The sequence below is a fragment of the Malurus melanocephalus genome, unplaced genomic scaffold (genome assembly GCF_030028575.1).
Source record: "Malurus melanocephalus ecotype Western Australia unplaced genomic scaffold, MMel_1.1 scaffold_0, whole genome shotgun sequence".
In the NCBI taxonomy this organism is placed as follows: domain Eukaryota; kingdom Metazoa; phylum Chordata; class Aves; order Passeriformes; family Maluridae; genus Malurus; species Malurus melanocephalus.
In genome coordinates this window covers 6,489,273-6,503,096 of record NW_026623232.1, presented here as the reverse complement: position 1 = coordinate 6,503,096, position 13,824 = coordinate 6,489,273, and the positions used below count along the sequence as shown (strand labels likewise).

The 13,824-nt window shown below is 41.0% G+C and overlaps 1 protein-coding gene across 1 annotated transcript; it reads left to right on the top strand.

The window, feature by feature from the left end:
- The first annotated feature begins 28 nt into the window (after nucleotides 1-28).
- ALKBH1 (alkB homolog 1, histone H2A dioxygenase) lies at nucleotides 29-13,259 on the top strand. Its single transcript, XM_057380167.1, has 6 exons — nucleotides 29-154; nucleotides 2,857-2,965; nucleotides 6,787-6,949; nucleotides 10,420-10,510; nucleotides 11,596-11,789; nucleotides 12,297-13,259. Exons 1-6 carry the CDS (start codon nucleotides 29-31, stop codon nucleotides 12,715-12,717), a joined length of 1,104 nt encoding a protein of 367 aa, XP_057236150.1. The 3' UTR covers nucleotides 12,718-13,259.
- Nucleotides 13,260-13,824: the final 565 nt, after the last annotated feature.

Genomic DNA, 13,824 nt, shown 5'->3' with positions numbered 1-13,824 from the left:
GGGGCTGCCCCGCCTCGGCCGGCCCGAAATGGCGGCGGCGGCCCTGACCCGTGAGGGCGGGGAGGATGCGTTYCGCCGGCTCTTTCGCTTCTACCGGCAGCGCGACGCTTCCGACCTGCGGGGCGTGGTGGACTTCTCCGCGCCGGGGGGCCAGGTAATGCCGGGCTGCTCCTTCCCTTGCCCCGCGACGAGCAGCTCGAAGCGCGTCCCGCCCTCTGCTCAGTGTCTCAGCTCGGGGTTGTGGCGGTGTCGCTGTAGCTCGTTCTCTCCACCGGCTGTTTCCCTTCCTGTCCGACGTCGAAATCCTAGTGCCGCTCCGTCTCTGGCTAGAGGAGTCTGCAGTCGAGCGCTGAGCCTTTTAGGAGTCCCTGTGATGAGTGTGTGACTCGAGAGGGGCAGCTGGGAAGGGCCCGGAGCTCCGCTGCCCGCGGGMCTCAAAGCTGGGCTCGCCCAGGATCCCCCTGGGCCACGGACGCTGTCCCAGGGCACCGAGTGCCGTGCAGCCGCCCCTGACCAGCGTGATGCCTACTCACAGATAGATTTACTACTTTGGCTTATGTTTGCTTTCATAATGTTTAACTAACTCCCTACACTGCAATAGGGGTTCTCCAGAATCTCTAATAGAGCCACGCATTACTTAAGCAGTGGAACCTATAGACAGAAGAAACCCAAGTTTCACTCCCGGAGCTGACACTGTTTCCTGGGCCTGCCCTTGTCTTAGCACTGAAATACCTGGGTGAGCTGGGATCAGCTTTCCCTTGCTGTGCTGTCTTTGCCCTGGTCACATTTATTCTTTCTTGCTCCTGTATAATTAATCCTTGGCTTGGTCATCAGGGTGAGTTCAGCTCTTGAAGTGAGTTCGGGGACACATCAGCACAATTGAAAGTAGTAGCCATCATACTAGTTTACATTGTCTTAAGTGATGAAGAAATGATCCTTAAAACTTGTCTTCTGTTTTGTCAGCTCCCAAAAGGATGCCAGATGTCTGCTGAAGTGTTGTTAACCAGGGATTTTCTACTTACGAACCGAAGTCAAAAAAAGGAGCGGGAAATATAGTTAAAATGCAACTTTGCCCAATTTCTCATAGTTCTAATGCTTAGTCTTTGCGTTTTAGTGTACTGTTACTTATTTTTTTTTGGGACTATAATTTTGCTGTTGCTAATGGATCACAAAACCTAGCCCAAATGAAATTGTTAGAGGCATTAGAATTAACCAAGGAAGTTGTTAACATTTCAGCCTTTCTTTCACAGCTGTCCTGTGTTTGATAAAGGATTACAGGATTATGGCTCTTTGGACAAATTCAAAGTATTTGAGAACATCACAAGGATCTGTCTTCTCTTTTGATATTCTTTTTGTGCCTGTTACCTTCTAAGATCAGGTGATAGTTTACTAGTGAACACATATTTTACTCCTCTTTCCCCCAGGTTAAAAACATCTGGCTTTTCTCTTTTAAGAGCTTCAGGCCAAGCAGATTGGCCCAGATAATATTGCCTCTTTTTTCTCAGAAAACTGCTTCAAGCAATTGAGCTTTTCAGTGAAGTGTGACATACCCCATCTGCCCTGTTACCGGGCTTATTTAACTGATTCAGCACATGTAATTCTTCAGCATAGAAGCATCTCCGGTTTTCCAGAAGCCCAGGAAACAGCTGGTGTGAAAGCAGTTTGAGGTGGCAGTCTTAGAGGATGAGCCTTCCTGGGGACACTCTGTGGACAGGACTGTGAAGTAAGCTCGTCACGGCTGGCACTCACAAAGCTGCTTTTGACAGAGAGCTGAACAATGGGTAAAACTGACTACATTGCTAGAAGGTGCTTTCCAGCTGTAGTTCAGAATTTCTTAGAAATTCTGTGTATATAATTTAGTCCTGTTGCTCAGAAAACGTTAACCAGAGCTGTTAACAGTCACATGCAGAGAGACCGATTTACACATGCACCACTACAGAGGCTGTGTGTAAAAGCCTTAATTTAGTATACACTTTAAGTTGTCATAGACAGAGTCTTGCAGTTTGTGCCTGTTTATTCCAGTTGTGCGTGACCATCTCCTTACATGAACCTGTGCTTTTCCACTACTACATGGAGAGCTGGACTGGGGACCTAAGCCAGAATAAAACCAACCTGCCTCTACCCAGCCCTCCTCAAGACAGTTTCCTGTCCTAAGGGACGAAGAGAGTGGGAACRCAGTAGAATGAGTCTGGTGGGGTTTTTCAGCAAATGTTGGCTTAAATACATGTGTTATTGCAACCCAAGAGAGTATGCCAAGAAAATATATGTTGTCAAACCTTGAACTGTTGATCCTGCTGTTGGGAACAGAAGTGGCAGGGTGGTATTCAGAATTGACAGGGTTTCTGCAGTCCTTCACATCTGACAGCTTCAGCTGCTTCATTGCTTTACTGTTTATCCTTCTGTAAATTAGAGATGAGAATAGTCATCTTCCCTATAGGATCATGAGCAACTTATATTTGGAATCATCTTTGAAAGTATTGTTATGAGTATATAGCTCTCTAATGGAGGTTTATAATTACCAGAATGTTTTATAATGATGCGGCTGTACTGTGGAAATGGACAAATAATGATGATTTTTTTTCTCTTCAGTATATATTGTTGAGGGATTTTTTTTGAGGGGGGAACATCTCTCCATATCCTGAAGTAAAACCTGTAGATCTTTTGATTCTTACGTTGAATATGTACTGGCTCTGTTTGCTCTGCCCTTGTCACAGCTGTTCAGACGGTAGTTTTATGGTTAGCATTTTTACAAGAGTTACCTTCAAATGTGGTAGCACTCTTCCTTATAGGTGCTATTTTTGGATAAGTTTTGTGTTTATTACTTTKTTTTAAACCAGATCTGTTTTCTTTTGCCAGGTGGTGAGATCACAGCTCAGTATTTCTTCAGTCAGTGATCAAGATGCCTACAGAGCAGGATTACAGCCAGTTAGCCAGTGGAAGGCCTATGGCCTCAGTGGGTACCCAGGTGGGTGCTTCTGATTTCAAGAAAAATGATACACAACCTTGTTGCTTTGAATTCATGCATCTTCAATCTTATATTTCTGCCTGAAAAAGCTATTTTGGTTTGCCTAAGTGTAATTTAATGTTTTTGTAAGTGCAGGACRATGAGCAAATCAGCTAGTGGGTGGGATGCAGCAATGTATATGAAGGTGAGAAGGACCAGTTATTTCACAGTGAGATCAACCAGACCATAGCTCACRAGAATGGATTCCTATTGCCTTTGGCAAAGATTTTATTTTTGTAGAATCTATTTTTCCTTAATATATATCATGCACTATATGTATTTGGCTGAAATGCAGTAGTTTCAGAATTGAAGTGTGGCATCTACTTGTCAGTGTAGGACAGTGAGCATAGTAAGTGAGTAAAAGCCTTCTGGCTTATTAAATACACAGAGTACTTTCATCAGGCAAGTTTATTTCAGAAATGGAAATGTGGTTTAGGTTTTCAGTTTGCCTGGTAGAGTCACAGAGAAATATTAGGTTGGAAGGCACCTACAGAGGTCTAGGCCAACACCCTGTTTAAAGCAGGATGAAGCTGCAAGTTAGACCAGAATGCTGAGAGCTTTGTATGGGTAAATTCTGGAAGTCTCTAAGGATAGAGATTACACATCCTCTCCGGGCACCTGTACCAATGTTTGACCACTTTTTTTTCTTAAACCTCACATCTAATAAAAATTTGTCTTACTGTAATTTGAGACTGTTGCCTCATAATCTTGTTATGCATATCTGAGAAGAATCTGGCTCCCCTCCTCTCTCATGCCTGTAGGTAGGGCTCACCAATACCAGGATGTGTCACCAGCCCTCACTGGTGAGGGCTCAAAATGCTGCTCACACCATTTGTCCTCAAGGCAGCCTGGTCTTGGTTTGGAGTTGCTCTTGGGCCATGGGGTTGCATGCCCCAGAATTACCACTGCTGAACTTCCTGAGGTTCTCATTAGCCTGTTCCTTCATTTGTCAAAGTCCCCTTTCAGTGGCAGCAGAAGCCTCCAGCATATCCACTACTGCCCYAATCTAGTGTAATCTGTAAGTGAAATGAGGATGAACATCCCATCATCCAGGTTGTTGATGTAGATGTAGTTATTGGTCTTTGATCCAGGATCAAGGAATGCAGCTCATAACAGCCAGTGRTTAGACTTTGAATCATCAAATCACTGTTCCTTTAGCCTGGTGATCCAGCCACCTTTTGCTTACCCTGTTAATTTGCAAAAAAAATTCATGGGCCCCCAGTCTGGCTCTAATGATGCTGCAGGAGACCAAGTGGGAAACTTTTCTAAATCCAAGGTAAATAGCATCCCCTATTTTCMCCTTGTCTGGACATTATACTGTACCAGGCAGTAAGGCTGGTTGGACAAAATTTGCCTTCCATGCTGTCTGTTTCCATACACCATGTGTCCTGAAGAGGGGTGTGGGAAATCACAGGTGTTCCACTTAACTGGATTGTTCTTYTGCTTTGGCAAAGGAAACCTTTTACTAAAATAAAATGCCAATACATTTACAAATTATCTGTTCTGTTTAGAATCAAGTCATGTGTGGACTTGATGAGAATAATATTTTATCATTTTCCAGCTACCTTTATCTGGACATCCTAAAACATTAAGAGATGTGTAACCAGCTGTCCAATAGCCTTCTAAGTGAAGTAAGAATTTCTTTTGGTTGCCTAKGAGCAAATGGAAAGGGAATAGTTTGTTTTTGTCCCACAGTGAGCAATGAAATAAAAGACTAAGGAAAGTGGGTGAATTTCTATTATGGTGTCCTGAGTTCTGTGAGAAGCAGGTGATGAAGTCTTTGGTCTTTGTAACYGACACACTTTCTTTTTTATGAGAGGTTTCTCTTATTTTTAGACATCTGCATGTTTTATCCTTCCTTTGAGTGAGGTTGGAGACCACTTTCATTAGGTGCAAATTGATTCCTAGTATGTAGCAAGATAATGCTGCAGTAAGAGAATGGTATCTGCTTCCTCAAAGCAGTTTTCTTTAGTGTACAGATTTGCAAAGAATAATTATTTTCACCTTTCCCCCCACATATTTCAAGGCCAAGAAGTTAAATTATGTCGTCCTCAAAGTTTGTCTGTGCAGTTTTTCACTCAGTTCAGAAAGATTGCTACAGAAATTATGTTTCTTATTTCTTACTCATCTCCCTCCTATGTGTGCAAGTCACTGATTTCTAGCACCATTAGTCTTGTTTGCATAGAATTTTGTAGTAAAACTCTGCAACTGTTAGAAATTCAGTTTCTACGTAATAGTAGTAGCCCACTTTTTAGTTGTTACTGCTTTTGTAATCTAGTCAATCTAGATTCTTAGGATTACCTAGGTCAACGAAATGTGTGGAGAGACATGAACATGTTCTAAGCTTGAGATATAAAAGCCATAAAATCTGGATTCTTGTTCTCATCTCTGCTTGTATCTAGCCCTCCAGGCTTCAGTTCCTTCATTAGTACCTGAGGATAATACACGCATAGTAGAGTGTAATTTCATGAATGTAATAAAGTGCTTCAAGAACCCCACATCAAAAACTGTAGACAAGAAAGGCAATATTATTCTGTTCTATGCAGAAGCCAATRGAAAGTAAATGTAATGCTTTTGGCAAAGAAACTTATTGTAGACAAACCTATCAGAAGGCTACTGTAGTCTGAAAGTGGGGGGAGTGAAGTGAATGACCATGTGTTATTAATACATGGAAGGCTTTTTTTAAGCAGTTATGTTAATCTTGAGTCTGTGAGATGTACTAGCAGGTCGCTCTTTTTGTGGTTTTATTACCACTTTCATAAGGCCACAAGGCAAGTTTGCGTCCTACTGAGACTTCCTAGTTTTGCTGCTTCTTTTTTCATCTATTTTTGTCTCTGTTAACTTGATCTGAGAAGTTCAAAAAGACACAGTAAGCCAAAACCTAAAAACCTCCCTTTCCTTTGTTCCTCCTATACCCTTATCGCTCTTCACATGTGGATTTTTTGTTGGTGAGTCTTACTGAATTGGCAGTCTTTGAGAGAGTGACTTGATTCTCAGAGTAGGTAGAGTACAGAGTAATAGCATCTCTCATTTGGGCTGCTGCTTGAACCCTGCCTGAGGTGCCTGGCTAAATGAATGTGCAGAATAGCTGCATGTTTATTTTGTTTTGTTAATTAACAATGCTTGCAAAGTATTTGCAGTCTACAGCAAGTGGTTTGGGATATAATTTTACTTTCATGTCCCTTTCTTAGTGTCGCCATAYCAAAATGCAACTATGGATACAACCAGACTGTTCTGGAAGTAAGCATGAAGCAAAGGAGAGGACATTTCACATTACTAGACACTTGCTCAGTCCAGGGACTACTTTCTGAAGTAGCAATAGGAAGATAGTATGATTTCAGAGACAGGGATGAAGTTAGTTTGAAGTCTAGAAAAACTAGGYCAGAATTACTTTAACTTTGTAGGGCTTATGAGAAAAATCATGCTGCATAATTCAAAAAATTAAATTTACTCCAAAGCAATTGGATTTCCATGTTCTTACTCCTTTATCTTCTTTAATTAGTATGCCTTACATRGATCTGTCCTTTATTGCAATTTTTTATTTGGACCAGTGTTGGCTGTCCTGTCTGCCTTCTACCTTGCACCACCATTTGTTTTCTCTGAAAAAAACTAGTAATTTTTAACTATAATAGATTTCATCAGCTTATATGCACAGTCAATGATTGTATGTCTAAGGTGTTTTTTTCACTACCTCTGACTCCTGTCTTTTGCTCTAGAAAAAAAAACAGGGAAACACCTAATCATACTTTCTCTCCATCCTCTTATTTTTTCTTTTTGGTCAGGGTTTATTTTCATACCCAACCCTTTCCTTCCGGGCTGCCAGCGTCACTGGGTGAAGCAGTGTCTCAAGCTATACCCTGAGAAACCCAATGTCTGCAACCTGGACCTGCACATGGCTCCTGAGAAGACCATTGACCTGTGGGGACAGAGCAAGGAGCAGCTGAAGTAAGTCTACCATAACCTAATTGTGGTCAAAACTAGTGGAGCCAGATCTCACTTCTGAGAAGGTCTGAGAAAATTGAGCGGGACTTAGAAGCTGAAGAAGATGTGTGCATGCTGGCTAAACACAGATGGTGTCAGACACCTCAAGTTAAAGATGGATATTCCATGGCTTCATGTGCATCTTTGTTAATGSTGTCTTTTCATGCTCTGGGATTTTCTAGTAGCATATTGTTCTAAAGCCATCAGTGAAATGTTAAATAGTGACCCTGGCTGATGTGGTGCTTGGAAGCTTGCTAAGATCAGCTACAAATGAAACTATGAAGTCCCTCTAGGCCTCAGTTTTCCTGAGGTAAAAGGGATCCTTTCCAAAACTCCCAACTAATGGTAGCACTTCTTCCCAGTCAGCTCTTAGACCCAGCACACTGTGATTGAAAAGCTGTTGGCTATACTCTTTTGAWCTTTTCAATCTACCAGTTTCTATGTTCTTATTTTCTGAAATATTTMTTTTGGTTTGTTTTGTTTGTGGTTCTTCTTAATTCAGCATGACATTGAAGTAAATGTACCATTTTAATGGCAATCCTGTTTAATCTGAAARATTCCCACAGGTTTAGAATTTTGTGGCTGATGCAGCTGCCTTTCCTCTACCGGATTTGGAATTTAATGGAGAATTTGTCCCAGTTTTTAAGTCAAWTAGAAAGTTTTAAAAAAGAAAAATTCTTTTAAAGCTTGAACTTTAATAAAGTCAGCTGTGAAAATATGTATAAGACAGACTGTTTACAGTACATAACCATTTAGCTCTTTGGATATTTATCATTATCTTACTGATTTCACTGCTCATTTTTCATAATGACTGTTTCATGTGATGGTGCGACCAGCGTTCCATATAATGCTCAKCTTCTCTTAGTCTTTTTTAGCGAGATTGACATGCTGAGACTTTTCTTCAAAAAAACTTTTACATCTACAAAATACTGAATGGCAAAAGCAAGATTCAGACTTCTAAGTATTTGAACCCTGGAGAGAAGTTATGGCCTCACTTGTGTTTTCCAGTCTCAGTCAGAATTAGTTACAAAAATTTAGTTACAAAAATACAGAAATGGTAGACACCATTTTCATGTTCTATCAAGGATGAAAAACTCTTCTTTGAAAGGATTGTGAATTGTGCCCAATGGCTGAAAAAAGGCAGCTTGTCAGACCTCTCCCAGCAGGACCTCCTGCGTGCAGAGAATGATCAGAACAGAGGTTAATTTGCAGCTGAATCCAGTTCAGTTGAAAACAGTGTTTAGAAGAGTGATGGTTGGCAGTAACACTGGCAGTTTTATTAAGCACTTGCCTGAGTCTTCAAGTGAGCAAACTGCTGTATTTTTGCTTATACCTAGGGGCAGCAGATCAAACTAGCCAGCTCTCTAGTATCTAGACTGAAAGCCTCTCAGGGARGTGAGAAACAGTACTTAACTAAAAAGAGGTTTACTTCTCAATGGGTGACAACTTTAATGCTTTTTAAAGCCATCAGGATGATGYATGCATGTGCTTGGTTTATATGCTCTTTTCAAGATGCAGGAATCACAAGGTAGGACAGCTCCTAGACATATATGCTATGCTTTCATCACAAAAGTRGACTTTGGGTATTTTCTCTGTTGCTGGCGACAGCTGAAAGCATAAAAGGGGATAGAGAATTTCTGCAAGGGAGATATATAGATATGTCCATCCTTGTGTATAAGGAAAAGGCTGGAGGGGTTTCATAGATGCAGTTATTACCAGTGAATGAAGAAACAAGGGATCTTCAGACCAAAGCTCCCATGCTGCCCTGTCTTGTTCTAATATAGTTATACCAGACCTTTTCCATGCTTTCTTGTTGGACCTCATTCTTTCCAAACGCAGAACTCAGACCTTCCCCTTCTTAGCAATCACACATGAAATAACATGCAAAATACCAAGTTCTGGGAATAAGGACTTCCCACACACATTTGGGTTCCTGCTGTTTTGCAGACACTCTAGCACTGTAGCGAAAGAAGGGCACTTTCAAAAGGCACATGCTAAAAATGTTTAATTATKAACATTGTCCTTTGTCAATTGAAAGATGTACAGGAACAAGTTGTGGGCTCTCCCTTTTCTAAATGCTGTGTTACCTGCTTATAAGATACACAAATTATTCCAAGCAGCATGTATTTGATAGTTACTGTGTTGGTGTTTATAGTAATTGCAATTGCTGTTATTCTGTGACAGATGGAAACTGGAAAGACTCCTTTCAATAGTCAGTGAGCTAAGAAAAATTACTAAAGGTAAAGAAACTGGCCTTTTACTCCTTCTCCTGGTTTATCTTAGCAGCTATCAGTATGGCATTGTTGAAGGGCTAGAACAAGCTGCATATCCAGGTAGAAATGCATATTAAACGCAGATGTTTGGCTCAGACTTGACCATAGCAGCACAAATATGAATCTTCATTAATTAAAAATGGCATGCTGAACTAATGAGGCTATAAACGACACCCAACTATCGGGTGGTACTGTTTGTTTCCCTTTTCTCTCTTTTTCTTTCTTTGCGATAACAGGTGACTTGGCTTGGGAAAAATAAGCTGAAATTGCTGGAATGAGTAGGCTAGAACATAGATATGTACCATCCTTTATGTACTTGCCACTAAAATATTTCTATCTGATGTAGTTCCTTATAATTTGTAACTTTTGGAGGACTGTTCCATAGTCCATGCTAAAAGCCCCTCCTTGAAGCCTCTGCCTGCTTTCATCACCTTCAAGTAGGAATAATAAGTTGGTGTGTGGCTTCAGAYAACTCAGTCCCTCTACTTTAAGGCTGTCATGTGAGAAGAAAGTTCTTTGTCCTGCATAGCAGTCTGGATAAGGGAACATCTGCAGTCTAGACTTCTTGATGCCATGGCCATAGCTAGAGCAGTCTTGCTTTTAACTRAATTTCAAGTCAGTCTGTCCTAGAGACTTCCTATCAAAGTACCACAACTAACCATACTTTGCAATATTAGGCAGCAGGATATGCTTCACTATCAGGCAATTAATTTTCCTTTCTTGTAATWTTCTATTAAGTGCCTAGAATATTTTTTCCTTGCATTTGCAGCTTTCAGATCTTCAGATTCTGGCTTTTCACTTTCAGGTGCTCAAATAGGACCCATTTAATTCTAATTTCTAAATCTGCACAGCTCATTGAGTTGATTCCATCCGATAATCTCTTAGGTACCATGTTGAAAATACAAGCTTTCAAAATTATAACAATTGACAATAGGCCCCATGGCTTGCACACATTGCATGAACTACATTTTCAAGGTCTTTGGAGGAGGAAAGTATTGGCACTGAAAATAAATGTTTAGCATTGATTGGTTTTAATAGCATTGACTGGTTTTAATAGGCTGTCATGTAGATGAGTGAATCTCGTTACTGTATGCTGCACTACCAGAAGACCCCTCAGAAATTAACACACAYCCTATTTTTCTTTATGTTTTATCTTTGTAGAAGGAAAGGTTCCAATAAATGGGAGCCCAGGAGCTTATTGGAGAAACTGCGCTGGGTGACCCTTGGTTACCATTATAACTGGGATACTAAGGTATTGAGATTCAATTCTTCTCCAGTTTTCTTAGCCATAAGCACTCAGAATGGCAAACAGAATAAAATAATAATGATCCTACAAGACAGTCTTGAGGAAAGGCAGTAACAAACTGTGCATTTAAGAACATTTAAATTTGTATTGGTTTACTGTGAGGAGTTTAACAGCAAAAGTCCATTGGCACACTCTTTCCTTTGAAAATTAACATGATAGCATACACTCACCTCTAGACCTGTAACTATTTCAGAGTAAGGGGGCATACCAAAAGGGATTATTACAAAAGCATTGTTAACTACTTAAGCTGACCATGACTTTTGGGAGACTACTCTTCTTTGGAGGGGTGAGCAGGAGCAAGAAGAGATTGCTGCTCATGTGATTTTGAACTTAAATGAGTCTGAACCAGTATAGTGCATTCTTACCAACTAACAGCTGTTTTGAGGATCTTGATCAAAATAAACTTKTTTTCATCAGACTGGGACAGATGGAGGCTGATAAAGACTGGCAGAGTGAATATGCACCTTATCTATTCATTGCAGATAATAAAAATTGCTTGCAGCCTTTTATTTACCAGATCAACCTGTKACTGGATGACCTTAGTAAAACTTTGGTTAGTCTCTCCCAGTCCTCTCAGGATCACTCATAGGAGAGAGAAGAATGAGGTTTTCAATTGTTTCCTGTTTCTTATTCATGAAGGAACAAGGATGCTTGTTTTGGAGTTCTGTTGATAAGCTACAGAACTGTCTTTCCATTGGCAGCTTCAGGCTGTSACTGAGAAGATCCTGAGGGTGTTGGTACTAATCTTACTGATTTCAAGTTTAGCGTCTAGATATAATGATTAACTCCACARTTAATTGAATTTCTGGCAGTCTTAGCATAGGCCATGAACTTAATGGTAGGAGGTAAACTTGCTGTGGTTCTGCCTGTGTTGTAGTCATTTTCTAGGCAAATGTGATGTCCTYCTCCATGACTATCAGCCAGACTTTTGAGTTGTTTTTCAGTGTTTGTTTCCAAGTGTATTTGCTGCTCTGATGTGTTGGGTGTGGCTTTCTTTTTTTTTTTTTTTCTCCCCCCTCTCCTCTTTCCAGAAGTACTCAGCAAATCACCACACTCCTTTCCCCTCAGACCTTGCATTCCTATCAGAACAAGTAGCTGCAGCCTGTGGTTTCCGGGGTTTCCAAGCCCAAGCAGGTATCTTGAACTACTATCATTTTGATTCTTCACTGGGAATTCATGTGGATGAGTCTGAACTAGACCATTCTCGGCCCCTGTTGTCATTCAGGTGAGTGAAGGAAAGCACACTTGAGTGCTATCGAAAGATTGGTGGCTTTTTTYTAGGGTTGCATATGGTTATAGGTAGGCAGTATAATATAATTTGCTAATTGAGTATATAATCTTCACTCTCAGAAGATTTGAACAGCAGAAGGCTGTAGGTCAAAGACATAGGTTTTCCTTAAGGGTTGCTTGAATAGCATGGATGTAGTGCCTGGAGTGCACTACACAGTTCTGTTCTAAAGTAGCAGAGGGTTGGTTGGGTACTAAAAAAGTACCTCAGCAGAGCTTCAAACCTGTCAGGGCAATTGCTCACGCTGTACCTATCTTGAACCAGATCTCTTAGTCTGTTTTCCATGTTGCCACTGAAAAGTTGGTTCTTAGGAGTCCATCTGGTTTTTGTGATTACTTGGAATACTTTTTATAAAGGAATTTAACTACCGATGTTTTCTTACTGTACAGAAAATTGTTCCCTACCTGAAATTGTTTTCTCTCTCCATCCTTACACCATCTGTAGTTTTGGACAATCCTCAATATTTTTGCTTGGGGGCCTGAAGCGGGAGGAGGCCCCGACAGCAATGTTCATGCACAGTGGAGATATCATGGTGATGTCTGGCTTCAGCCGCCTGCTGTACCATGCTGTCCCACGGGTCCTCCCCAACCCTGAGGGGACAGCTCTGCCTTCGTGCCTCGACCAAGCTCTTCCTTCTGACCTTCCTGTTGGCTCAGTCATTGAGCACAGCTCTGATGAGGATTGGCAAGTGTGTGCCAAGTATCTGCAGTCCTCCCGCATCAACATGACTATTCGACAGGTGTTGGCTGAGGGTCAGAAATTTCCAGAGGAATCTGGGACAAATGGAAAGGGCCAAGCACTGTCTGAAGAYAGTCATCATGAGAACAGCAAAGCCAAAAGACATAAACCAAACACAGTCAGCTGAGACCGAGAGATCGTACTGGCATGGACTGGACAGGCAATCTCCATATGGAATGGAAAACGGTGTAATATTGGAAGTCACTTGTCTGTATTTGGGTTAATAAACTTGTGCAGAATAAATGTAGTCCTTCTTGCTGTAATAAATAAACGGGAGGAGAAAAGTTTAAAAGGAAAAGCAGCTTAAGTTCAGGACTGGGACTCAGGAGATGAACTCTATTAGCATTTTGTTGCAGAGTTTACTCTGTTTCCTTTAAAATCCCTGTATGTCAGAATTTTAAGCTTGGTTAAGCTTAAATGGTTTAAGCTTTTGGTGAAGCTTGGCTTAAGCTGTAGGAGTGATGTTCATAAAAGTATTTTGAAATCATTGGGCAGAGTGTTAGCAAAATACACATAATTGCTATGTGATAAATCCTGTTGGGCTTGTAAAGCTCAACTGAAATGCAGTARAAAGTATGAATGAGAATACCTACCTGCAACTTTTTCAAGGTAATCACCTACAGCAAAAATTGGTTCAGTGGTCAGGAACTGGCAGCTCCCTCAGGCAACACCTACAGCTTGCTGTAGTCCTGTGTTCTCCTTTTGCCTGTTTGCATCCCCTCAGCTGCAGAAGAATCTGCATTTATGAGTGGTACTGAACATTTTCTCGTATCTCAGATCTTAGAGTGAAACAATTGGGGGYAATATTTGCTTAGAATATCTAGCAGCTCCCAACTGGGTCTCCTCCCAGCAGTAAGTAGTGACTGAGCCCAACATCCCCATTCTTTCAAAACTGCCCTCTCAAGTGCCTGTGGATTGTGGTTCTCCAGTCCTAAACTAGCATCTGTAAGGAACAGAATGACTTGCCGATAGAAGCAATGAAGTTGTAAATTAAGTACCTAAAAAATTAATCAGTGACTATCTCTGTCACCCAGAGATAAATACATTGAAGCAAAGAAAAGCACTAGCTTTTATGCTAGTTCTTTTTAAGACTCAGACCTTCCTATCTGCTTTTTAATGCAATTTTAATTGTTGGAGTGGAATGCACTATCCCCGGGGTATTTTGTTGCACTCTTTCAATGAATAAACTTACTCGGTTTTTAAATTAAAGATCTCTATCAGTTTTCGGCTGGCT